Here is a 25735-nt window from a genome sequence, read left to right as displayed (position 1 = left end):
TGGGAAATATCCTCCTAGATGTTTGCACAAAAGCCAATAAAACCTACAGTATAAGGTCCCGTTTCTCCTGGCAATGTCTCTTTAGCTCTTTGTTTTCGGGCTAATTAACTACTTCCTGTTTCCTGGAGGTGTCTGGTTCTCTCCTTGCACTTATGAATCAATTGTTAATTGTCATTTTGATTCTCGGGGTGGGTGGGGGTGGGTGGGAAGACTGAACTACTCTGTGTTTACTTTGTAGCCGGCCAGAGACACTGATCACAATTTTTTTTTAAAGTGTTATTGCTTATTATCATGATTGCACAATTAAAAAAAAAAAAATTACCAGCCACTCTATTTAGTTTAAAAGAGCACTGGGAAATTACCAAGTGTACTTAATCCTCCCACACCCCAAGGGAATAACAGCTTATAATTTTAGAATTGATTCATGAATGTGGAGTGGAACCAGGGGGCGACCAACAAAGAACAGGAAGTAGTCAATTATGCTGGAAAGAAGAGTCTGGCCTGAAATTTAAAGGGACCGTAGTTGTGGGAAGCCCCAATTGTGATTTGACTATCTACACCAGGGGTAGGGAACATTGGCTCTCCAGATGTTTTTTGCCTACAACTCCCATGATGGCTTGGGCTGATGGGAGTTGCAGGCAAAAAACATCTGAAGAGCCAACGTTCCCCACCCCTGGTCTACACAGTACAGTTTGACTTAAAAATTGGCACAGGTCAGGCCTGAAAAGGGCAGAAAAACAATTCAGGAAACACTGGAAACTAAGGGGTAGACTACTTCATTCTCCATATAGTCTGTAAAAAAACAAAGACGACAGAAGTTATTGGATTTATATCCCGCCCTATACTCTGAATCTCAGAGACTCAGAGCAGTCACAATCTCCTTTCTCTCCGCACCCCCCCCCCCAGCCCACAACAGACACCCTGTGAGGTAGGTGGGACTGAGAGAGCTCTTACAGCAGCTGCCCTTTCAAGGACAACTCCTATGAGAGCTATGGCTGACCCAAGGCCATGCCAGCAGTTGCAAGTGGAGGAGTGGGGAATCAAACCCGGTTCCCCCAGATAAGAGTCCGCACACTTAACCACTACACCAAACTGACTCTCCAGCAAACAAATCACAGTAGTCGTAGACTATGTGTCTAGTGGGGGACCAAGTTAACAGAAGCTGTGGTATTTGTTAGTATTCTATTGCTGGCAGCTTTTATGTGGGCAAGAGCTGCTGACTTCTGGAGGAATATCAAACTCAGCTGAAGCCAGTAGTCGACTCCCTCCAGAGTATCGTATGTGTAAAGTGTTGTGACGTCACTGTAAAGTGTATGGCGACTCCAGCAAGGGGTTTTTGAGGCAAGTAAGAAGCAGAGGCCAATGCCTTCCTCTGCAGAGTCTGCCTTCATGGTCTCTCGTTCAAATACCAATCCTGCTTAGCTTCCGAGATCTGACGGGACTGAGCTACACCATGCCCCTTTTCCTCTGCAGCAGGGCTTTTTGGGTAGAAAAGGCCCAGCCGGAACTCATTTGCATATCAGGTCACACCCCCTGATGCCACCATTGTTTCACACAGGGCTTTTTGGTAGACAAAGCCCACCAGGAACTCATTTGCATATTAGGCCACACCCCCTGATGCCAAGCCAGCCGGAACTGTGTTCCTGTTCATTCCTGCTAAAAAAAGCCCTGCTCTGCAGTATCATAGCCTGGGCTACTTTCTTCCTCACTCAGGACTGTTGTGGATCTATCACAAAGAAGAAGAATTGAAGATTTATACCCTGCCCTCTCTCTGAATCAGGGACTCAGAGCAGCTTACAATCTCCTGTATCTTCTCCCCCCCACAACAGACACATTGTGAGGTAGATGGGGCTGAGAAGGCTCTCACAGCAGCTGCCCTTTCAAGGACAACTCCTGTGATAAGCTATGGCTGACCCAAGGCCATTCCAGCAGCTGCAAGTGGAGGAGTGGGGAATCAAAGTCAGTTCTCCCAGCTAAGAGTCTACACACTTAACCACTACACCAAACTGGCTCTCTTCAGGACTAACTTCAGGGCTCCGATATTATTAGAGCAGCCTTATGAATGGTCATTTGGCTGGCTAATATGGAGTGCACGCTATGTCAACTGGACAACAGTCAGTTGTTCTCGTAACAACATAAGAGAAGCCATGTTGGAACAGGCCAATGGCCCATCCAGTCCAACACTCTGGTCAAAAAAGCAGGTGCCATCAGGAGGTCCACCAGTGGGGCCAGGACACTAGAAGCCCTCCCACTGTTGCCCCCCACCCCAGCACCAAGAATACAGAGCATCACTTGCCCGAGACAAGTGAGAGTTTCATCTATACCTGCTGGCTAATAACCACTGATGGACTTCTGCTCCATATGCTTATCCAATCCCCTCTTGAAGCCGTCTATGCTTGTAGCTGCCACCACCTCCTGTGGCAGTGAATTCCATGTGTTAATCACTCTTTGGGTGAAGAAGTACTACCTTTTATCGATTCTAACCCGACTGTTCAGCAATTTAATTGAGTGCCCAGGAGTTCTTGTATTGTGGGAAAGAGAGAAAAGTACTTCTTTCTCTACCTTCTTGATCCCAAGCATAATCCTGTAAACCTCTATCCTGTGACCCCTGAGTCGACGTTTCTCCAAGCTAAAGAGCCCCAAGCTCTTTAACCTTTCTCCAGAGGGAAAGTTTTCCAACCCCTTTAATCATTCTAGTTGCCCATTCCTGAACTTTTCTACACCACTTTTTTTTTTAATTTTTAAAGGTGTTAGAGAGCTGCAGATGATGCAGTTATCTGTAGGCAGGTGGGCTAGTAAGAAGTGTTTGCAAGGCAAGCAGACTTCATTTGCCACTTCTGCGGACTTCATTTGCCACTTCTGCGGACTTCATTTGCCACTTCTGCGGACTTCATTTGCCACTTTTTATGGGAGTGCTTTTTTATATTGAAAAAAACACATTACCCAAAAGACAGAGCCCCAGATCTTTTCAGAGAGATGAACAGGAGGGAGAGGCAAGAGACAGATCCATTCCAAATACCAAACAAGTCTATGAACATTTTCAAAGTCCCCTCACGACTTAACAGGAAATCTGGCTAACTTCAAGGCCCTGTAAATCCTTAAAAATCTGTTTCCATTTACAGACATGAAGCCTTCCCATGGAAGATATCCAAGTCAAAAAGCAGAAAGAGAGACACATGGACGTTCACCTAGATGCAGATATATATATTTTACTCAACGCACAAAAGTAGCAAATGAAGATTTCTGTCGGCTCTCTGCCAAAAACTTGCCTGGATGAAGAACTCGAGCTCCTTGTCCAAGTTTTTTTTTTTTTTTTAAACTTTCAAAATTTTAGTGAGCGCTCAAACTGTGTGGGAGCAGCTACAAAATCTCTGCGCTACAAAATGGCCAAACGCAGCTAGGCAAGATGGCAGACTGCAAAGAGTTCCGTGAATCCCGATTGGGTGATGTCGGATGCGTCACGTGACATTACACACCACTGAGCTAAGAAACAGAGGCAGCCGGCAGGCAACATGGCACGCCTGCAGAAAAGGGTGTTAAACACAAGGTTCATTCACAAACCATTACAATCAAAATGGTGGCAAGAATGGCCATCCCAGATGGCTTTTATCTCATTTCTTGTAGGTAAAGCTGCATTACAAAGTCTCGCTCCAGATTACAGGGTCTACTCAACTATTATCTGTCCATAGACTTGCAACAGCGGAGTTCTATACGGTCTCAGCTTAGAGAATCAAGCCTAGAAAAAGGTGGCCAAACCTGCTTAACTTAAGAGCAACATAAAATAAATGTCAGATGTTTGAGAGCTGGAAGACATGAACATCAGAGGAAGGAAGGAAGGAAGGAAGGAAGGAAGGAAGGAAGGAAGGAAGGAAGGAAGGAAGGAAGGAAGGAAGGAAGGAAGGAAGGAAGGAAGGAAGGAAGGAAGGAAGGAGACATTGGATTTATATTTCACCCTCCACTCAGAGTTTCAGAGCGACTCACAATCTCCTTTATCTTCCTCCCCGACAACAAACACCCTGTAAGATAGCTGGGGCTGAGAGAGCTCTCTCAAAAGCTGCCCTTTCAAGGACAAGCTCTGTGATAGCTACTGGCTGACCCGAGGCCATTCCAGCAGCTGCAAGTGGAGGAGTGGGGAATCCAACCCGGTTCTCCCAGATAACAATCCATGCACTTAACCACTACATCGAACTGGCTCTAGGAAATAGATGGGGAAGGGAAGAGGGAGAAAGGGATGGGAAAAAAACCAACTTTAAATGCCTTCTCCAAGCCAGCCAGCGGAGGTTTCAAGAGCCACACAATATGTGTGGAAGAGCCACAGAGTATAGATAGAACTCTCTGTCTGGGGCAGTGATGATCCGTATTTTTGGTGCATGGGGGGAGCAACAGTGGGAGGTCTTATGGAGTTCTGGCCCCACTGGTGGACCTCCTGATGGCACCTGGTTTTTTGGCCACTATGGGACATGCAGTGTTGGACTGGATGGGCCACTGGCCTGATCCAACATACAACCTTCACCCCCATTTTTGGCATTCCTGCCCCCTTCGGTCACATGGCACTGCTTTTTATCTGCTTCCGTCCCCTCAACGAGGCCATGAGCCATGGCCCCTCCTCCAGCCAGCGGCTCTTCTCTCACTCAAATATTTTTGCATTTTGAACTCCCCAGATCTAAATGGCAACAGCTGTCTGGAGATGAAAAACGACGCTGCCTGGATGATCATGGTGTGCAGGTGGCACAGCCTTGGTGGGGAACGCTCCCTGCGGAGTGTTCTTCGAAGGTTCTTAGAAGCTCCCTGTCAAAGTGCTCAAACTCTGCAGGCTCGAACTTTGGCAGTCGCCGAGCGCTCTCTAATTCTTGTCGCTCGCTGTGCACCCTGGAGGCTTCCTTGCATCTCTCTCCCTGCCAACGCAGGCCTTTGAGATGGATTTATTTGAGATTCCAAGCCAGTTTGCACCCAAAAGCTTGGCAAAGAGTCACAACAAGTTTCCAGCAGATCTGAAACACCTTGTGATTGGGAGACAAAGCCCTGCCGTTGACTTCTCTCTGGAGGAAGATCAAGCCGGCTGCAGTCAAGTATCCCGTGGCATGGCTTGCCTTGTTCGCAAAGCTCCAAAGAGCGACGGGTTCTCTCGGCTTAGGCAAGATGGACTTCGCCTCCATTTCCCGTGAGGAAATGTAGAATCGCAGTGTTTCAAAGACTAGGCGCTGAAGGACGCCAGATGGGAAACGACGAGCCGGGATTCAAACAGAAAGGGACAACCAGGGAAGCGTAACTAGCACACGAAGACAGATATGAGAAGGCTGAAACGGAGAAAAGGAGGATGCTGCAATGTGCTTTGGGTTCCTACTGGGGAGAAAGAAGGGCTGGATTAACAATTAGGCCAAGGAGGCACAGGCCTATGGGCCCCATGCCTTTAGGGGCCCTGGGCTGGCTCCCCTCCCCCGTTTCCCCCCCTGCCTGCAGCCTTCCCAGCCTCCACGTGCAGCCAGCAACTTTGCCCAACTCGCCTGTTGCAGCTGATGCTGGTGTCATTGCCAAGTTTGCCTCTCTCTGCCTCTCCCCTGAAGCTTAGTAAAAGGGGCTTTTGAGAAGGCGACCACTCCAACTCTGAGATAATTTGCGAGGGGCCCCCTGAGATTTTGGCTGCCTAGGGCAGGGGTGCCGGACTCATTTGTTATGAAGGCCGGATCTGACATAAATGAGACCTTGTTGGGCCGGGCCATGTTGGGCTGGGCCGTATGTGTACCTATTTAATATTAAGAAGCAGAGATATGAACTTTATAAAGGACACAGACAAATGCAATTAAAGGTTTTTTTGTTTTTGTTTTTAAAAAAGAAACTTAAAATAAAACAGGCTTAAAACCTTAGCACTCGTTGGTCTTAAAGGTGCTTTCTTTGTATCTCTCCCATGGGATCCAAGGAACTGGGCAAAGGAAGCTCTGGCTCTTTCCTTCCTTCCCAGAGGACTTGAGGGGAGGGGAGCCTCAGCCAAAAGAAAGAAGAGAGGCTTGGCACAGTAGCTCTCTGTGCAATTGAGAGCCTGGCAAAGCAAGTTCTCCCTCACCCCTTCCTCCCCAAGGGAGGAGCCTCAGTCAATGGAGAAAACAGTCTTTGCTCTGCAGCTCTGCTGTGTGATTGAGCAAGCCTGGCAAAGCAAGCTGTGATGCAGAAGGAAGCAAGAGAGAGGGAGAAGGAAGCAGATGACAGCTAGTTGCTCGAGGGCCTGATAGGAGCCCTCTGAGGCCTGATTCGGCCCCCAGACTGCATGTTTGACACCCCTGGCCTAGGTGCCTCCACAGGGTTTAATCCAGCCCTGGGAGAAAGGTGGGGGTACAAATGAAGAAAATAAGCAGGATAACCCCTCTCTCAAGTTCTCTGGCTTGCAAAAGCGGGGAGACTTGGGACCGGTGGCAACATGTTATTACGGCTGGTTTCCAAGCCAAGCAAAAATGGGGGGCGCAGAATCCTAGACAGGATGCCAAGGGGATAGGAACTGTCCCAGGCTTGAAAGTTCTCCTCAGCATTCCTGCCGCAGGCAGCTTTAAGCAGTGTCTGCTGACCAGTGTGGGCAAACGCAGTGATGCAGGTGCCACAGTGATATTAAGGAAAGAAAAGGTCCCCTGTGCAAGCACCAGTCGTTTCCGACTCTGGGGTGACATCACTTTCACAACGTTTTCACGGCACTTTTTTTTACGGGGTAGTTTGCCATTGCCTTCCCCAGTCTTTTACACTTCCCCCCCCCCCAACACTTTCCCACTCATTTGACCGACCTCGGAAGGATGGAAGGCTGAGTCAACCTCGGGCCAGCTGCCTGAATCCAGCTTCCGCCAGAATCGAACTCAGATCGTGAGCAGAGAGTTCAGACCGCAGCACTGCTGCTTTACCACTCTGCGCCACGGGGCCGCTGCTACTGATATTAAACACATATATAAAAATAACAGGTTCCTAGGATTGAGGCCAGATGTAGCCGCGGGCGGCTTTCTGCTCCGCCTGCCCCTTCGCCGTCTACGGATCGCTACTCCTCCACCCCAGCCGATGCCTCTTTCGATTCAGAATCAATCGGGTTTCCACTTCAGGAGATGACCTTCCGGAGAGGGGGAGAGAAGGACGACACGGAAGCCGCTTTGAAAGGGACCTCGGCGGACTTTCAACCGCCCGTCACACATTCAATCACAGAAGAATATGAGAGCCAGACAAGATCGGGGCAAGCGGTCAGGGAGGCTGTAACGGCTCTCAAGCACAGAAGCTAGAAAACACAGGGATTTCTTTATTTTTAGTTTTAACACTCTGGGGTCAGGAGGTCTGCTTCGAAGGGAGGCTGGAGAGAGCGTGTATCGTTTCCATACTGGGAGGGGGGGGGGGAATAAAGGAAAAGAAGAGGCCTCCAGCTGAATCTGGGACATGCTTGCAAAGTACAGTTTGAGATGCTTCTTTTAATCTCCAGAGCCCGCAAAAGCTCTGCCTGCAGATGCCTTAAAAAAAACCTCAGGTGACATTCCACCATGATATTTAAGACTGACACTGGCTGGAGAACATGCCCAGAGTGCCTTTCCTTTCATCCTTTGTACCTTCTATTCAGGGCTTTTTTGGTAGAAAAAGCCAAGCAGGAACTCATTTGCATTTTAGGCCATACCCCCCTGGTGTCGTCAGCATTTCACACAGGGCTTTTGGCAGGAACTCATTTGTATATTAGACCACACCCCTTGACGCCAAGCCAGCCAGAACTGCGTTCCTGCTCAAAACAAGCCGCTTATATTACAGCAGGAGTCCTCGACATGGTGCCTGTAGGCAGGGGTGGAATTCTAGCAGGAGCTCCTTTGCATATTAAGCCACACACCCCTGATGCAGCCAATCCTCCAAGAGCTTACAAAAAAGAGCCTTGTAAACTCTTTGAGGATTGGCTTCATCAGGGGGCGTGGCCTAATATGCAAAGGAGCTCCTGCTATTATTCCACCCCTGCCTGTGGCATCATGATGCTTCCCGACATCTTTCCCAGGGCCCGCCAAGCATTTTTAGGACGTGGACAGGGCCATTGTAGCTTGGGTCCTTTGCAGATGGCATCTTGATAGCCCTCCATTTATAAGGGATTGCCCTCCCCCAATAGATTTAATTAAATAAATTATATCCCGCTTTCTGCCCATTTAGGCAACCTAAACCTCAAACCTCCTAAAAACTGACTTGTCCAGTACCAACTACAAACGAAGAAAAACAGAAAGATACAACCTCACAAGAACATAAGAGAAGCCATGTTGGATCAGGCCAATGGCCCATCTAGTCCAACACTGTGTCATATAGTGGCCAAAACCCAGGGGTCATCAGGAAATCCACCAGTAGGGCCAGAACTCCAGAAGCCCTCCCACTGTTGCCCACCAAGAATACAGAGCATCACTGTTATAGTCATAAGAACATAAGAGAAGCCATGTTGGATCAGGCCAATGGCCCATCCAGTCCAACACTTTGTGTCACACAATGGGCAAAAAACCCCAGGTGCCATCAGGAGGTCCAGCAGCAGGGCCAGAACTCCAGAAGCCCTTCCACTGTTGCCCCCCAAGCACCAAGAATACAGAGCATCACTGTTCCAGACATAAGAACATAAGAGAAGTCATGTTGGATCAGGCCAATGGCCCATCCTGTCCAACACTCTGTGTCACACAGTGGCCAAAAAACCCCCAGGTGCCATCAGGAGGTCCAGCAGCAGGGCCAGAACTCCAGAAGCTCTCCCACTGTTGCCCTCCAAGCACCAAGAATACAGAGCATCACTGTTCCAGACATAAGAGAAGCTATGTTGGATCAGGACAATGGCCCATCTAGTCCAACACTCTGTGTAGGAGCCAAAACCCAGGTGCCATCAGCAGGTCTACCAGCAGGGCCAGGACACTAGAAGCCCTCCCACTGTTGCCCCTCAGGCACCAAGACTACAGAGCACCACTGCCTCAAATAGTTCTATCGATACCTTGTGGCTAACAGCCACTGACGGACTTCTGCTCCTTAAGTTTATCCAGTCCCCTCTTGAAGCTGTCTATGCTTGTAGCTCCCACCACTTCCTGCAGTAGTGAATTCCACATGTTAATGACTCTCTGGGTGAAACAACAACTTCCAAATCAACACAATGGTTTTTTTTTTTTAAAAGATAGGCGATAGGGTAGCACTGGACAAAATGAGTCACAAAGTCACTTGGATGAATTATTAAGGACCGTGGTTCCTACAATTGTGTATAGTTTGCTCTAAGTTGGTTTCTACTGTGTAATCATGCATCATTCAATGTGTCATGCAAACACTTATGCTTTGCTTCAGTTCTGTTTAATCATGTAAACAAAATACATAAGTAAAAGACTAACAACCAACAACATTTTTGGTGGTATTTTAATTCCATGTTGCTGGAGTCAACACAGGAAGTGTTCCATATCAAGTAGTCCTATATCTAGCTCAATATTAGTCACAGGAAGAGAAAGGCTTCTCCCAAGTCTACAGGCCAATGTAAGTTTTTATCCAAGCTGCTGCTTGAAAGCTTTTAACCGGAGAGGCTGAGGATCAAACCGGGGACGCTCTGCATGCCAAGACTGCACTCTACCACTGAGCTGTGGCCACTCTTGAAAAGGGCCAGCTCCACCGATACTTCAAAACTAGTTTCATGCACACACTCTGTAGAGTAGCCAGGGCTTTTTTTTTTGTAGCAGGAACTCCTTTGCATATTAGGCCACTCCTCCCTGATGGAGCCAATCCTCCTAGAGCTTACAGGTCTCTTAGTACAGGGCCTACTGTAAGCTCCAGGAGGACTGGCTACATCAGGGAGGTGTAGCCTAATATGCAAAGGAGTTCCTGCTACAAAAAACAGCCCTGAGAGTGTCTCTCCATCAGTTACTTGTTACTGTGTGGGTGGGAGACAGGGGTGGAATTCTAGCAGGAGCTCCTTTGCATATTAGGTCACACCCCCTGATGTAGCCAGTCCTCAAAGAGCTTACAAGGTTCTTTTTTGTAAGCTCTTGGAGGATTGGCTACATCAGGGGTGTGTGGCCTAATATGCAAAGGAGCTCCTGCTAGAATTCCACCCCCGGCAGGAGAGATGCTCTTCTAAGATATTTAGGCTGAAGCTTGCTACAATTAGCCACAGCTCTGCTCCTCTGTGGTCTTCGGCATCCCCAAATCCCACCCATGAAGCTGCCTTCTACCGAATCAGACCACTGGTCCATCAAGGTCAGTATTGTCTACTCAAACTGGCAGCCACTCTCCAGGGTCTCAGGCAAAGAGCTCTTTCACATCACCTACTGCCAGGGCCATAACTAGGTGAAGGCGATGGGGGCAGTACCCCCTCCTGAATTTGCCAGACACAGCCTCTCCTGGTCCCCCGACACCCCTCTCCTCTTGCTTACACTTTGTTAATTCAATTAGCATCCTCCAGCGCCCCCTTTCAAAAAACCCCGCACCCCTAGATATGGACCTGCTTACTGCCTGGGTCCTTTCGACTGGAGCTGCCGGAGATTGAACCTGGGACCTTCTGCAAGCCGAGCAGATGCTCTTACCACTAAGCCACAGCCCCTCAACAAAACATAAAGCTGCAATACACAGAAGCAGACCTGCGGTACATCCAAGTCAGTATTGTCTACTCTCAGACCAGCAGCAGCTCTCCAGGGTCTCATGCTGAGGTCTGTCACATAACCTCCTGACTGGTCCTTTGAACTGGAGATGCCAGGGATTGAACCTGGGACCTTCTGTGTGCAAAGCAGGAGCTCTACCACTAAGCCACAGGCTCTTCTCATGGCTCTCCAGGGTCTCAGGCTGAGGTCTGTCACATTCCCTCCTGCCTGGTCCTTTTAACTGGAGATGCCAGGGATAGAACCTGGGACCTTCTGCATGCCAAGCAGGAGCTCTACCACTGAGCCACAGGCTCTTCTCATGGCTCTCCAGGGTCTCAGGCTGAGGTCTGCCACATCCCTTCCTGCCTGGTCCTTTTAACTGGAGATGCCAGGGATTGAACCTGGGACCTTCTGCATGCCAAGCAGGTGCTCCACCATTGACCCATGGCCACTCCCCAAACACACGTGAAGTCACCTTACACTGAATCAGACCCTGGGTCTATTAAAATCAGTACTGTCTACTTAGCAGCTCTCCAGGGTCTCAGACAGAGATTCTTCGCATCATTTTCTGCCCGGTCCTTTTAATTGGAGATGCTGGGGATTGAACCTGGGACCTTCTGCATGCCAGGCAAATGTTCTACCACAGAGTCATAGCCCCCTCCCCAGACGGCTGCTTACCTTGGCACTGAGTCTCCTTCATGGCCGGCTCGTATCCCGCGGCGCACGTGCAAGCTCCCACCGGGACCATCCATTCTCCATCGCCATTACAGTAGAGCTTTAGGGGTACCGATACTTCCACGGCGTTGGGGATGCAGGTCCCCGGCGCAATCACCAGGGAGGTGGGCTCCGCCCCGGTCAGGGTCTCGGGGAAAATGGCAAAGCCGGCGGTGGTGCTGGAGCACTTCTTGTAGAAGGCCCGGACCGAGATGAGGGACATGCACGCGCCCAGGTCCTGGAAGGCCAAGTAGAAGCCGTTTTTGGACAGAGGTCCAAAGCTGCGCACCTTGGTGTTCATCCGGCCAGATTCCAGCTTGGAGAAACTCTCGTCGGGGGCAATTGTATCCACTTTGATGTACGGGTTTTCCATCCAGAAAGGGCTGGAGGCGGAGGCGGAGTCTGTATCTGACTCGTAATAGAAGAGGTTGAAGGTCTCTTTGCAGGAGCCCGGGATGTTGGGGATACTGTTGCAGTCCCGCACGGTGAACTTGAGCTCCACGTAAACGCGCTGGATGTCGTGGCGCTGGATGAACTGGGTGCGCAGCCAGTTGTTCTGGCTGCCCTCCCGCACGTTGCACACCTGGTAGGTCCGGATTGGGTTCATGGCCTCATCGTAGCCGCTGACTTCTTCCCACTGCACAAAACGAAACCCAGCACGTCAATTCCCCAGTAGGATACAGGCAAAGACTCTCTGAATAGGGCACTTTCTTCTATCGACCATTCATTACTCAAGTCAGTGTTCCCTCTAAGTTGAGTTGGAGTGAGTCAGCTCACAGTTTTTTAGCCTCTGGCTCACATGTTTTTTGTCTTAGCTCAAGAAGGAGGGCCCCAGAGCAAACTAACTGATGCAGTAGCCAAAGCACTCACTCACCACTTTAATGCTAGTAGCTCACAAAGTAGAATTCTTGTTCACAAGACTCTGCAGCTTAGAGAGAGCCTTGCATGAGATAGTATAGAACGAACATATATGAAGCTGCCTTATACTGAATCAGACACCCCGGTCTATCAAAGTCAGAATTGTCTACTCAAACTGGCAGCAGCTCTCCAGGGTCTCAAGCTGAGGTTTTTCACGCCTATTTGCCTGGACCCTTTTCAGTTGGAGATGCTGGAGATTGAACCTGGGACCTTCTGCTTACCAAGCCGACACTCTACCACTGAGCCACTGTTCCTCCCCAACCTAATTCAACCTAACAAGCATAAAAAACTTTCCTACATTGGAGCACAATCAACTGCTTAAAGAATGGTGGGAGACAATCCAGAAAATTAAACCTCTACATGGCTAAAAAATAAATATGGGGGCAAAAAAATAAATATGGGCAAGGATTTTCTTTTTGAGCAGGAATGCACAGGAACGCAGTTCCGGCTCGCTTGGTGTCAGGAGGTGTGTCTGAATATGCAAATGAGTTCCTGCTGGGCTTTTTTTCTGCAGAAAAAGCCCTGAATAGGGGGCAAAAAATGGAGATAGCTGGGGGAAGAACGGAGGCAGGCTCATCCAGAGCTAAGGTTGCTATTGTTAGGATATATTGTTTAGCAGAGTAAAAGGTAAAGGTAGTCCCCTGTGCAAGCACCAGTCGTTTCCGACTCTGGGGTGACGTTGCTTTCACGTTTTCATGGCAGACTTTTTTTACAGGGTGGTTTGACATTGCCTTCCCCAGTCATCTACACTTTCCTCCCAGCAAGCTGGGTACTCATTTTACCCACCTAGAAAGGATGGAAGGCTGAGTTAACCTGGAGCCGGCTACCCGAACCCAGCTTCTGCTGGGATCGAACTCAGGTCGTGAGCAGAGGGCTCCGACTGCAGTACTGCAGCTTTACCACTCTGCGTAGCGTAGAGTAAATGACAAAACAGCCAGGCACATGCATTTTAGCTTTCACAAAGTAATCTTTACTTGTCCAGTGAGGGAAAGGGTAACTTGGGAGTTCTACAAAACAAGAAGAGGATTTAACATCCTCTCTGACTCTTCTAACTTACATGTTGACTCTCTCAGGTCTAAACAGCAACTGCATGGAGATCTGAGGGCTTGAAACAAAGGGTCATAAACTGTAACCTAATGCTTTCTTCCCAGATCATCCCCAAATCTACTAATTACCCAATTAGGGCTTTTCCTAACAGGTTAATATGCATATTGACACCTCGCTTCCGGCGGGAGATCCGTGCAGGCTCACTCGTTGGTTCAAGTACTGACTACCTAAGTATCAGAATGCATAAACAAACAATTAATTAACTCATGACTACAGGAAAAGCCCCGCGGCGCAGAGTGGTAAAGCTGCAGTACTGCAGTCGGAGCCCTCTGCTCACGACCTGAGTTCGATCCCAGCGGAACCTGGTTCAGGTAGCCACTCAGGTTGACTCAGGTAGCCACTCAGGTAGCCACTCCATCCTTCCGAGGTCGGTCAAATGAGCACCCAGCTTGCTGGGGGGAAAGTGTAGAGGACTGGGGAAGGCAATGGCAAACCACCCCGTAAAAAAAGACTGCCGTGAAAACGTTATGAAAGCAACGTCACCCCAGAGTCGGAAATGACTGGTGCTTGCACAGGGGACCTTTCCTTACAAGAGCCCCATGGTGCAGAGTGTTAAAGCTGCAGTACTGCAGTCCTAAGCTCCGCTCACGACCTGAGTTCTTCTATTCCAGCAGAAGCTGGATTCAGGTAGCCGGTTCCAGGTCGACTCAGCCTTCCATCCTTCTGAGGTCAGTCAAATGAGCACCCAGCTTGCTCGGGGAAAAGTGTAGATGACTGGGGAAGGCAATGGCAAACCACCCCGTAAAAAAAGTCTGCCATGAAAATGTTATGAAAGCAACGTCACCCCAGAGTCGGAAATGACTGGTGCTTGCACAGGTGTTTTACCTTTTTTACAGGAAGTGGAAGTTGCCAAAAACATAACAGCTATGTCCTCCCTGGCCACCAGCTGGGGATGGAGGGGAATGGGGTTTCCAGATCTTGTTTGGGGAATGCCTAGAGATATGGGGATGGAGCCTGCAGACAGAGACTCTAAGGGGACAGAGACTCTAAGGGGCACAATTGCCATACAGCCCACCCTCGAAAGCATCCCTTTTCTCCAGGGAAGCTGTGCTCCGTAATCTGGAGATGAGCTGTAATTCCAGGGGATCCCCACCTAGAGCCTGCAATCCTTACCCTGAGCAGCGCTGGAATTCTCCCAAAGGTAAGTGGTTTCCTGTTAGAAATCCAGGAGACAAAGATGCAAGGGGCGGCCCCTTACACCAGAGTGGGTCTATTCAGCTCTACAAATCCTGCCAAAAGGCAATCCCAATTTTGCGGCAGATAAAGCTAAATTCTGAGACTGGGGAATCAGTTATGCACAGAGAACCGATTTGCATAATTCCTCTTCCTTTGCATAATTTATTTGGCAATTGGTTTTCCTTGTTTTGCACAATTCGTCTTGGGCTTGCTTTGCCCGGGGAGAGGGCAGAGCGTCGACGCTCTGTTCCCCTGATGCTGGTTTCCTAGATTTCGGAATGCACTGCCCACACATATTCCACCAGATCTTTGCAACGGTTCAGGCCGCAGACTGGAATGCTAGCCCAACAGAATCATGAGAGCTGGAAGGGGCCATAAGGGGCATCTAGTCCAATGTTCTGATCAACGCAGGATCAGCCTAAAGCAGGGGTGGCCAAACGGCGGCTCGGGAGCCATATGTGGCTCTTTCACATATAGTGTGGGGTTCTTGAAGCCCCCACGACCCCATCAGCTGGCTTGGAGAAGGCATTTCTCTCTTTACATGACTTCTCCCAGCTAAACCAGCAGCAGCTTGGAGAATGCATTTAAAGTTGCTTGCTTTCTACCTCTCCCTCCCCGTCTACCTTCCTTCCTTCCAATGTTCATGTCTTACAGCTCTTAAACATCTGATTTTATTCTATGTGGCTCTTAGATTAAGCAAGTTTGGCCACCTCTGACCTACAGCATCCCTGACACGTATTTTTCCAGCTGTTACTTGAAGACTGCCATTGAGGGAGAGCTCACCACCTCCCTAGGCAGCAGATTCCACCACTGAACTACTCTCACTATAAATTTTCCCCTCTAATATCCAACCAGTATATTTCCACCCATAATTTAAGCCCATTATGGAATCATAGAGTTGGAAGGGACCTCCAGGGTCATCTAGCCCAACCCCCTGCAGGAAACTCACAAGCACCTCCCCCTAAATTCACAGGATCTTCATTGCTGTCAGAGGGCCATCTAGCCTCTGTTGAAAAACCTCCAAGGTAGGAGAGCCCACCACCTCCTGAGGAAGCCTGTTCCACTGAGGAACTGCTCTAATGGTCAGGAAGTTCTTCCTAATGTTGAGCTGGAAACTCTTTTGATTTAATTTCAATCCACTGGTTCTGGTCCTACCTTCTGGGGACACAGAAAACAATTCCACACCATCCTCTAGATGACAGCCCTTCAAGGACTTGAAGATGGTGATTGTATCACCTCTCAGTCGCCTCCTCTCCAGGCTAAACATGCCCAGCCCCTTCAACCTTTCCTCATTGGACTTGGTCTCCAGACCCCACACCATCTTCGTCGCCCTCCTCCGGACCTGTTCCAGCTTGTCTAGATCCTTCTTAAAATATGGTGCCCAAAACTGAACACAATGCTCCAGGTATTCATACTACCTTCTGCATTCAAGCAGGGCACAGGCCTTTACTCTTAGACCAGCCATGCTCAACTAGACCACAACCTCTGGCCAGATTCCTTCAGGAAAATCTGCAGCAGCCAGGGCAGCAGAGAAGTCAAAGCCTCCCCTCCAGGGCTTTTTTTTTTTTGTGGCAGGACTTCCTTTGCATATTAGGCCACACCCCCTGATGTAGCCAATCCCCCTGGAGCTTACAGGAGGCCCTGTACAAAGAACCCTGTAAGCTCTTGGAGGATTGGCTACATCAGGGGTGTGTGGCCTAATATGCAAAGAGGTTCTTGCTACAAAAAAAGCCCCGCTCCCCACAATGTTAGCCACCGCAACTGCCACTCAGGCATATAGTGCCTTTGAACAGAGTGGCCCCAAATGGCTATTGCCAGACCTCCCCCTCCATGAATATGTGATTGCCTTTTAAAGCCGTTGCGGTGAGCAGCCATCCCCTACATCTTTGCGGCACCAAGTTAGTTACGCCTTTGCACAGAAGGATTTCCTTTGTCCGTCCTGAATCTATTGCCCATCGGTTTCAATGGCTGCCCCAGAATTCTAGTATGAAAGGTGGGGAGGGGATGCTCTCCACGCTTTCTCCGCATCCTGCGTCATTCTACAGACCCCGACTGTGTGCGCCCTCCAGCCGTCATTTTTCTAAACCGAAAAGCCACAGACTCTTTTGGCCTTTCGCCTAAGAAAGATGTTCCAACCCCTTGACCATTTTGTTTGTTTGTTTGCTTGCCTTTCTTTGTTTAGCGAGACTCCCACTAAACCGGTGCTAATAGCCATGAGACAGGTGAGATTAGTTGCGAAGACAAGAGCATACAACCCAAACGGACTGATCAGAGAGAAATTAAAAAACAAAATCTGCAGAGGTCCAAAAGAGATCTTCAAGATAATGAAAACAAAGCCCCCAATGAAAGAAGAAGCAGATTTATACCCCTCCCTTCTCTCTGAATCAGAGACTCAGAGTGGCTTACAATCTCCTATATCTTCTCCCCCCCGACAACAGACACCCTGTGAGGTAGGTGGGGCTGAGAGACCTCTGACAGCAGCTGATCTTTCAAGGACAGCTCTGCAAGAGCTATGGCTAACCCAGGGCCATTCCAGCAGCTGTAAGTGGAGGAGTGGGGAATCAAACCCAGTTCTGCCAGATAAGAGTCCGCACACTTAACCACCACATCAAACTGGCTCTCTGAATTGTAATTGAAAGTTACAAGGAAACCTGAGAAATTATTCTCATTTTTGGACTTTGGTGGATTTCAAAGAACTCGGCACAGATGGCTGCAGTGATGGTACGGTTTGGGATGATGTGGCAGTGGAAGATGTTATAAAAGCCTGCCAGGTCACGGTTTTGTTGTTTCATATAGAGAACAGACTGCAGGCAGCATGCAGAGCTTTGGAAAGTGAAGAAAAGGATCAACTTTCCAGCCCTCAAGGGTGGTAGAGAAAAAGCTGGAAGTGTTTTGGACCAAAGCACAGAAAGAAGGAGAAATAAAACTGTGTAATGCTAGGAACTCACTATCTAAATATGACACTAGTCCTCTTGTGACATGATGAGACTATGTCTGCCATCACACACACTAAATCATGCACCTTCAATCCACTTCCAATGCACTTTTCAATTGGATTCTGCCAGCTCACACAGTAAAATCCAGTTGGAAAGTGGACTGAAAGTGCATTATTTAGTGTGTGTGATCGCAGTCTATTTCTATCCAGCTTCAATGCCAGTAGCTCACAAGACTCCAGCGCTTAGAAGGAGTATTGCTCCAGATGTCTGGACAACAGAAGACAAGGAACTTAAAGAGATACGTAGGGTGGAGGGGGTCAGAACTCTCACAGTTTGAAGCCTTAAACCACCCCAACCTTCCCCCCAGTTTAAAAACTTACCCCAGTCTCTGGATGAGCCGTCCATGCCAATTCAGACGTTACCCACTTTGTATCCATCAGGGTTTCTAGGAGAATTTAAAAAGTACAGTTTCAAGACAAGGTCATTTTTGCATATAATAAACTGGAAAACCTAACAATTTGTTGGGGGGGGGGGGGGTTGTCTGGACTTGAGAGACAGAAGCTTGAACTCACCCCTGGAAACCATCAGAGAGAGACACGGAGAGAGAGACAGAGACAGAAAAAGAGACAGGAAGAGAGACAGGAAGGAAGGAAGGAAGGAAGGAAGGAAGGAAGGAAGGAAGGAAGGAAGGAAGGAAGGAAGGAAGGAAGGAAGGAAGGAAAAAAGGAAGGAAGGAAGGAAGGAGGAAGGGAGGGAGGAAGGGAGGAAAAAGGAAGGAAGGAGGGAGGGAGGGAAGGAAGGAAGGAAGGAAGGAAGGAAGGAAGGGAAGGAGGGAGGGAGGGAAGGAGGGAGGGAAGGAAGGAAGGAAGGAAGGAAGGAAGGAAGGGAGGGAGGGAGGGAAGGAAGGAAGGAAGGAAGGAAGGAAGGAAGGAAGGAAGGAAGGAAGGAAGGAAGGAAGGAAGGGAGGGAGGGAGGGAGGGAGGGAGGACAGGAATGGCATGGGGGAACCTGAACAACTGAGGTCTCCTGCCACATCCCACTGCCTCTTCCCAAAACAGTAATTGCTTCTTCCCTGTTAAACACTGTTCTGTTAAACACTTTCCGACAGGATGTTGCCAGTTCACACTGTAAAACCCAGTTGGAAAGTGGACCGAAAGTGCATTATTTAGTGTGTGTGATCACAGCCACAGTGTGACAAACTGTGCATGCCCACCTCCCGAATTTGTGCAGTTCTGGGGAGCCCTTCTGGGCTCGTGTGGCTTGCTTCACTGTGTTTAAAGAAGTCCGAGGGAGCCCTGACCTGGATAGCCTAAGCAAGCCCAATCTCGTCAGATCTTGGAAGCTAAGCAGGGCCGACCCTGGCAAGTACTTGGATGGGAGACCTCCAAGGAACACCAGGGCCGGGAGGCAGGGGTAGGCTATCCAGCCACTTCTCTGAACAGTCTCCATGCTCTAGCAGGCGTCACCAGAGGTCACCATGACTTCCAGGGCATGGAGGCACAAACCCACACACATACAATGCAACAACAACAACAATAATGTCTGAAAGAGTGAGAAGGACTGTCCAGCCAGGGAAGGGCAAGGAGGTGGTGGAGTGGGGGGGTGCAGGAGTGGGGGGGCAGAAGCCACAACCCCCCACCTTGAGGACATGGCCCAGGGCTTTTTTTTGTAGCAGGAACTCATTTACATATTAGGCCATACTCCCTGATGTAGCCAATCTTCCTGCAGCTTACAGTAGGCCCTGTACGAAGAGCCCTGTAAGCTCTTGGAGGATTGGCCACATCAGAGGGTGTGGTCTAATATGCAAAGGAATTCCTGCTACAAAAAAAGCCCTGACATGGCCTCTCCTCACTTCATTAGACATTCATCCCTGGGGAGGAGAAAGAATAGCATAACCCACAAACCTCCGCAGAGAGGGAAATCAGGTATGGCTTCCTCCCAATCTGGGGTTGCCAACTCTGGGTTGGGAAATACCTGGAGATTTTGGGGGTGGAGCCTGAAGAGGGTGGGGTTTGGGGAGATCCCAGGACAGGGTTTGGAGAGGGCAAAGTTTGGGGAGATCCCAGGTGATTAAACGTTCGAAGCTGCCTTCTACTGAATCAGACCCCTCGGTCCATCAAAGTCAGTATTGCCTACTCAGACTGGCAGCGGCTCTCCAGGGTCTCCAGCGGAGGTTTTTCACACCTATTTGCCTGGTCCTTTTTGAGTTGGAGATGCCGGGGATCGAACCTGGGACCTTCTGCTTGCCAAGCAGATGCTCTACCACTGAGCCACCGTCCCTCCTAACATGTGGCCATCTCAGTCACCACATGGAGGCTGGCCACCCTATCCCAATGTCTGTACCAATCAACGGTCAAAAGGGCTGCCAGCCTCCGAGGGGGCTTAGATATCTCTCAGAATTACGACTGATCTCCAGATGACAGAGACCGCTTCCCTTGGAGAAAATGGCTGCTTTTCTTTGGTATTTGCATGTGTGTCTGCCTGCATCTGGAAGTCATGGCAACTTCTGGAGACCAATCCCTACCGGGGGCCTGGAGGATATCCAGAGAGGGGGCTGAATAAAGCCTGCTCTCACCTCCTGACTGCTGGTATTCCAAGGAGGTCTCCCATCCAAGTAACTTGACAGGGTCAGCCCTTCTTAGATTCTGAGACCTGCCAGATCGGGCTTACCTGGGCTATCCAGGTCAGGGCTAAGAAAATGGCTGCTCTGATGGTCAGACTCTATGGCCTTATACCCCACCAAACTTCCTTCCCTCCCCAAACCTCACCCTCCTCAGACTTCACCCCCAAATCTTCAGGAATTTCCCAACCTGGAGTTGACAACCCTAATGCTCATCAGGGGATGGGCCTTTCTGCGTTCGCTCTGGATTGCTTTGCTGATACCTCTGGTATCCCCAAACAGCATCAAAACTTTCACACACAAAAAAGGCCAGGGAAAACTTTCCCTAAAAGGGCCTCCGTAAAACAAAACAAAAAAAACTAAGAACAAACGACATAGTGTTGTGGTTAAGAGTGTCGGAATTAGTATTTGGGAGACTCGGGTTCAAATCCCCACTTGTGTCACAGAAGCCCACCGGGGAGAAAGGCAGGGTACAAATGAAGCACCAAATACAGCCGAAGAAAGGTGAGGCGCAGCGGTAGAGATGACTGCAAGACAACAAAGGCCTCAGCTTCAGTCTGGAAGAACACACGGCCATTTTCCTTTCAACGGCTGTGCCATTCCCACAGGGATGAACTCGATCCGGCCCCCTCAGCCCCCTGCTCCCCCACCCATACACACACCTCGGCCTCTCCCCCTACCACTATTGCGGTCAGGGCAGAGACAGCCAAGACACCCTCCTCCACTCCCTCCTCCCTCGCTTTGGCAGAGCCGGTGCATATTTACCAAGGCTCAGGTTGAAAAAGGCCCCGTTTTCCCATGAGGAGGGCGGTGAAGAGGGAAGCAGGTTTATCCAGCCGGAGAAGAACGGGAGGGTTGTTTCTTTCTGCCCTCCCCACATTGCAAAGGGTTTTTGTTTTTTTTTGTTTTTTAAAAGATACATATAAAGAGGGGAGAAGAATTTGACCGTCTGGCTGACATTCCTCCAGCGGAGGATTAAGCAGCCAAACATCTCTGTCAGCATCTCCCGCCCCCCAAGTCCCAGCCCCAGCCTCAAGGGAGAGGGTGAGGGAGGACCAATTTCGGCACATGAGAACAACAGCCTCTTTGGGGAAGAGTCTGTGGTGCTGGAGAAGACTCTTGAGAATCCCTTGGAATGCAAGAAGTTCCGTTCAGTCAGTCCTAAGGGAAACCAACCCAGACTGTTCCCCTGAAGGGCAGATGCTGAAGCTGAAGCTCAAATACTTTGGTCACCCAATGAGAAAAGAGCACTCCCTGCAGAAGACCCTGATGCTGGGAAAGACAGAAGGCAAAAGAAGAAGGGGACAGCGAAAGATGAGATGGCTGGACAGCCTCACTGATGTAACAAACACAGAATTTGAGCAGACTTCGGAGGATGGTGGAAGACAGGAGGGCCTGGCGTGACTTGGTCCATGGGGTCGCAACGAGTCAGACTCGACTGTGCGACCGGGAGCAACTGGGAGCATAAGCAGATCAGGCCAACCCCTCCCCCCAAACTGTAATGGGTCCCTAGGGCTGCCAGGTCCGACCCAAAAATAGCTGGGGACTTTGGGGGTTGGAGCCAGGAGACTTTGGGGGTGGAGCCAGAAGCAAAGGTGTGACGAGCATGATTGAACTCCAAAGGGAGTTTTGGCCGGCACACTGAAAGGGACCATATGCCTTAAATGCTTTCCCTCCATTTGGAATAATGAAGGATGGGGCACCTTCTTTTGGGACTCATAGAATTGGACCCCATGGTTCAATCTTTTTGAAACTTTGGTGCGGGGGTGTTTTGAGGAGAGGCACCAGAGACTATGCCGAAAATCTGGGGCCTCTACCTCAGAAAACAGCCCTCAAACACCCCAGATGCCCACAGATCAATACTCCATTATACCCTATCGCAGGGGTGACCAACGGTAGCTCTCCAGATGTTTTTTGCCTACAACTCCCATCAGACCCAGCCATTGGCCATGCTGGGAGTTGTAGACAAAAACATCTGGAGAGCTACTGTTGGCCACCCTTACCCTATTGGAATCGGTCTCCATAGGAAATAATGGAGTGCTCAGCAGACATTTGCCTTCCCCCACCCCACTTTCTGATGACCCTGAAGCAGGGGGGAGGGCCCCCAAACCAGGGGATCCCCTGCTCCCACCTGGGGATTGGCAACCCTATGAGTCACTCTATGTCAGGGTGGGACCTGCCACCAAATTGGGACTGAGGGCTGGTTCCCATAGAACAAAACACTGGAGGAGGTGAGAAAACAGCTGGACAACGTCCGTACCAGGGCTTGACTTGTGGCAAAATGGTTGCGGGGTTGCAAAAGTTCACAGGGCAACCGGATTTGCCACGGCACGGCAGGGTCGGGCCTCAAACTGGCCCCAATTCAGCGGTAAGCACGTTCTGCACAGCATTATATTCTTTCACAAGGCTGCCAATAGGGAGACGTGCACCGTTCTGGTCGCCGTATCTCAAAAAAGACACTGCCAAGCTGGAAGAAGTACAGAGGAGGGCAACAAGGGGATTAGCAAACCATCCCTATAAGAAAAGGCTGGAGAATTCTGGGACTTCTCAGTTTAGAACACAGATAACTAAGGGGAGACATGATAGAGAATGATAAAAGTATCCATGGGGTAGAGAAGAAGAAGATATTGGATTTATATCCCGCTCTCCACTCCGAAGAGTCTCAGAGCGGCTCACAATCTCCTTTACCCTCCTCCCCCACAACAGACACCCTGTGAGGTAGATGAAGATATTGGATTTCTATCCCGCCCTCCACTCCAAAGAGTCTCAGAGCGACTCACAATCTCCTTCACTTTCCTCCCCCACATCAGACACCCTGTGAGGTAGATGAAGATATTGGATTTATATCCCGCCCTCCACTCCGAAGAGGCTCAGAGCGGCTCACAATCTCCTTTACCTTCCTCCCCCACAACAGACACCCTGTGAGGTAGATGAAGATATTGGATTTATATCCCGCCCTCCACTCCGAAGAGTCTCAGAGCGGCTCACAATCTCCTTTACCTTCCTCCCCCACAACAGACACCCTGTGAGGTAGATGAAGATATTGGATTTATATCCCGCCCTCCACTCTGAAGAGTCTCAGAGCGGCTGACAATCTCCTTCACCTTCCTCCCCCACAACAGACACTCTGTGAGGTAGATGAAGATATTGGACTTATATCCCGCCCTCCACTCCGAAGAGTCTCAGAGCGGCTCACAATCTCCTTTACCTCCCTCCCCCCACAACAAACACCCTGTGAGGTAGATGAAGATGTTGGATTTATATCCCGCCCTCCACTCCGAAGAGTCTCAGAGCAGCTCACAATCTCCTTTACCTTCCTCCTCCACAACAGACACCCTGTGAGGTGGGTGGGGCTGGAGAGGACTCTCACAGCAGCTGCCCTTTCAAGGACAACCTCTGCCAGAGCTATGGCTGACCCAAGGCCATTCCAGCAGGTGCAAGTGGAGGAGTGGGGAATCAAACCCGGTTCTCCCAGATAAGAGTCCGCACACTTAACCACTACACCAAACAGGCTCTCCACACCAAACTGGCTCCCAGAGAGAGAACTGGCAAAGAGAAATTTCCCTCCCTCTCCCAATCTATGGAACTGGAGAGCATCCACTGGAAGTGATGGGCAGTAGGTTCAGTATGAACAAAAGGAAACGCTACTTTACACAGAGGGTGTGATTAAAATGAGGATGCAGCGAGGGCCACAGAAATAAACAGCTTTCAAAGGGGATTCGATAGATTCATGGAGGAGAAGTCGATCAACGGCTACTAGCCATGGTGGCTGAGGGGAACCTCCGCTTTCAGAGGCGCTAAACTTCTGAATCCCAGAGCCAGGAGGCAACCTCAGGAGAAGGCCTCGGCCTCTCTGTCCTATTGTTGGCCACTCAGAGGAACTGGTCAGCCCCTGTGTGAGACAGGATGCTGGACTAGATAGACGGACCACTGGTAGTCCTTCTTCTTATGGTAATCCAGTGTTTGTAATCCCCAAGCTGGAGGCAAGATTTCAACTAGGGACTTCTTGCCTCACAGTGGACCCTTGTGGTTCCTGTATAAACAGCTCAAAGAGCAAGGAGAGAGGACGAACATGAATACAGCCACGTGTATGCCAGTCCCTGATATATGGATAGCCCAGTCGCAGTGACAGGGTGGCATTAATCTTCTCTCCCTGCCCATTTTTTTGAAGGGGAAGCTTGTAGAAGCAGCACAACGGCTAACCTGGGTACAGAACAGTTACAGGTTGAAGGAGTATATTCTTGATGGGCCTCTCTGAACAGAGCAGGCTGTACTAAAAAAAAAAAAAAAGGCTTCCCTAACACTCCAAAAAACTGAAAAAGCCAAGCCAAAGGCAGCTTCTCAGTCACACAGCCGTCCCCGTGACATTTTATGCTCGTAGACAGCACTGCTTAGTATTGAAGAAGCATCAGAGAAGACGCAGCTGGACCACAGATATGCAGGGAACTGACACAACTGTCCTTCAGAAGGGACGAGCTGCGAGCATTCGGACACGTCTTGTGGTATCACACGCTCGTACTGTCTGTGGGGATTCGGAAGAACGGGCAGCAACCATGCAAGCTTTTGCGCAGCCACGATAATAGCCTTCCAATTCCAAATAAGTAAACCTCGCACATCCTGGTGTACACGAATCTTCCCTCTTTTGCCTCAGCAAGAATATCCCAGAATAACCCTGTCCCCAAAAGTGCATCATGAAAAGAAACAACAGCAAAAAAAACACAACAACTCCATGAGGGCAGTGTGCCCTCTAAGCTAAGTTAGCGTGAGCTAGCTCACAGATTTTTATCTTAGCTCAGGAAGGAGGACCCCACAATAATTTATGCAGGAGCTCACAACTTTAATGCCAGTAGCTCACAAAGTAGATTTTTTCCTCACAAGACTCTGCAGCTTAGAGGGAACATTGCATGAGGGACATGTGAGTTTTCAACCAGGTTGTCAATCAGGCTATCACCCACTGAAAGGCAAGGCTTCACAGCTTTGGTGTGCCTCCCAAAAAAAATCCATCCATTAAAACAGAGGTCCCCAATGTGATGTCCATCAAGTGTTTTTTAGAAAAGGGGTGCGGCTTTTGCTCATTAAGGCTTCTGATTGGCCACTGGGGATCCGATGGGCTGGGCAGATTTCTAACAACTTTGCTTTGGCAGCAGCTGCCAACACAGCACAAGTGGTCTTCACGGTGCGACAAAGTCCCATTTTGAGTTTTTGCTGTTAGCCGCCCTGAGCCGCATTGGTCGGGGAGGGCGGGATACAAATAAAATGTGACTGACTGACATTTATTACAGATCTGGCCCTCGTAAAAAGTTTCTGACTGAAATAACAAATCAATTGTATATGGCTTCTGATATGGATAAGCTAATATTTCTGGTATCAGATATTGACTCTATGGTTTCTTACAAGGTAGCACTTTTTGCTTTGGCTGCTAGCAAAATCAGGGCAAAGGCAGTATCCAGTAGACAGTAAAACGACTGTTGTTAACTGGACAATTAGAGCCTGATTATGGGTTCATGAAGATGCTGTATGTAACGAAGATTGTGAATAATCTAAATTTGAATGTGTTAATTTTAAAGTCCCTGACTGCTTTTAACTTGTAAGTTGCTGTAATTGTAATGGCCGATGGTTTCACACCAATACATTTTACTGAACTGAACAAATGAGTCTGACGCCCCCTGCTGAGGGTTTTCATGCAGGAGACA

The 25735-nt window shown here is 49.4% G+C and overlaps 1 protein-coding gene across 1 annotated transcript in view; it reads right to left on the bottom strand.

The window, feature by feature from the left end:
* EPHB3 (EPH receptor B3) overlaps positions 1-25735 on the bottom strand; it is a 164664-nt gene that overhangs the window by 74736 nt on the left and 64193 nt on the right. The window contains exons 4-5 of the mRNA XM_060242718.1: positions 17803-17867; positions 11250-11922 (exon numbers count right to left, since the gene is read on the bottom strand). Of these exons, the coding sequence (XP_060098701.1) occupies positions 11250-11922; positions 17803-17867 (738 nt within the window). The remainder of the gene's footprint in view (positions 1-11249; positions 11923-17802; positions 17868-25735) is intronic.

The sequence above is a fragment of the Heteronotia binoei genome, chromosome 6, assembly GCF_032191835.1.
Source record: "Heteronotia binoei isolate CCM8104 ecotype False Entrance Well chromosome 6, APGP_CSIRO_Hbin_v1, whole genome shotgun sequence".
Classification (NCBI taxonomy): domain Eukaryota; kingdom Metazoa; phylum Chordata; class Lepidosauria; order Squamata; family Gekkonidae; genus Heteronotia; species Heteronotia binoei.
The sequence above is the reverse complement of the archived record's forward strand: the minus strand, read 5'-3'. Positions and strand labels throughout refer to the sequence as shown.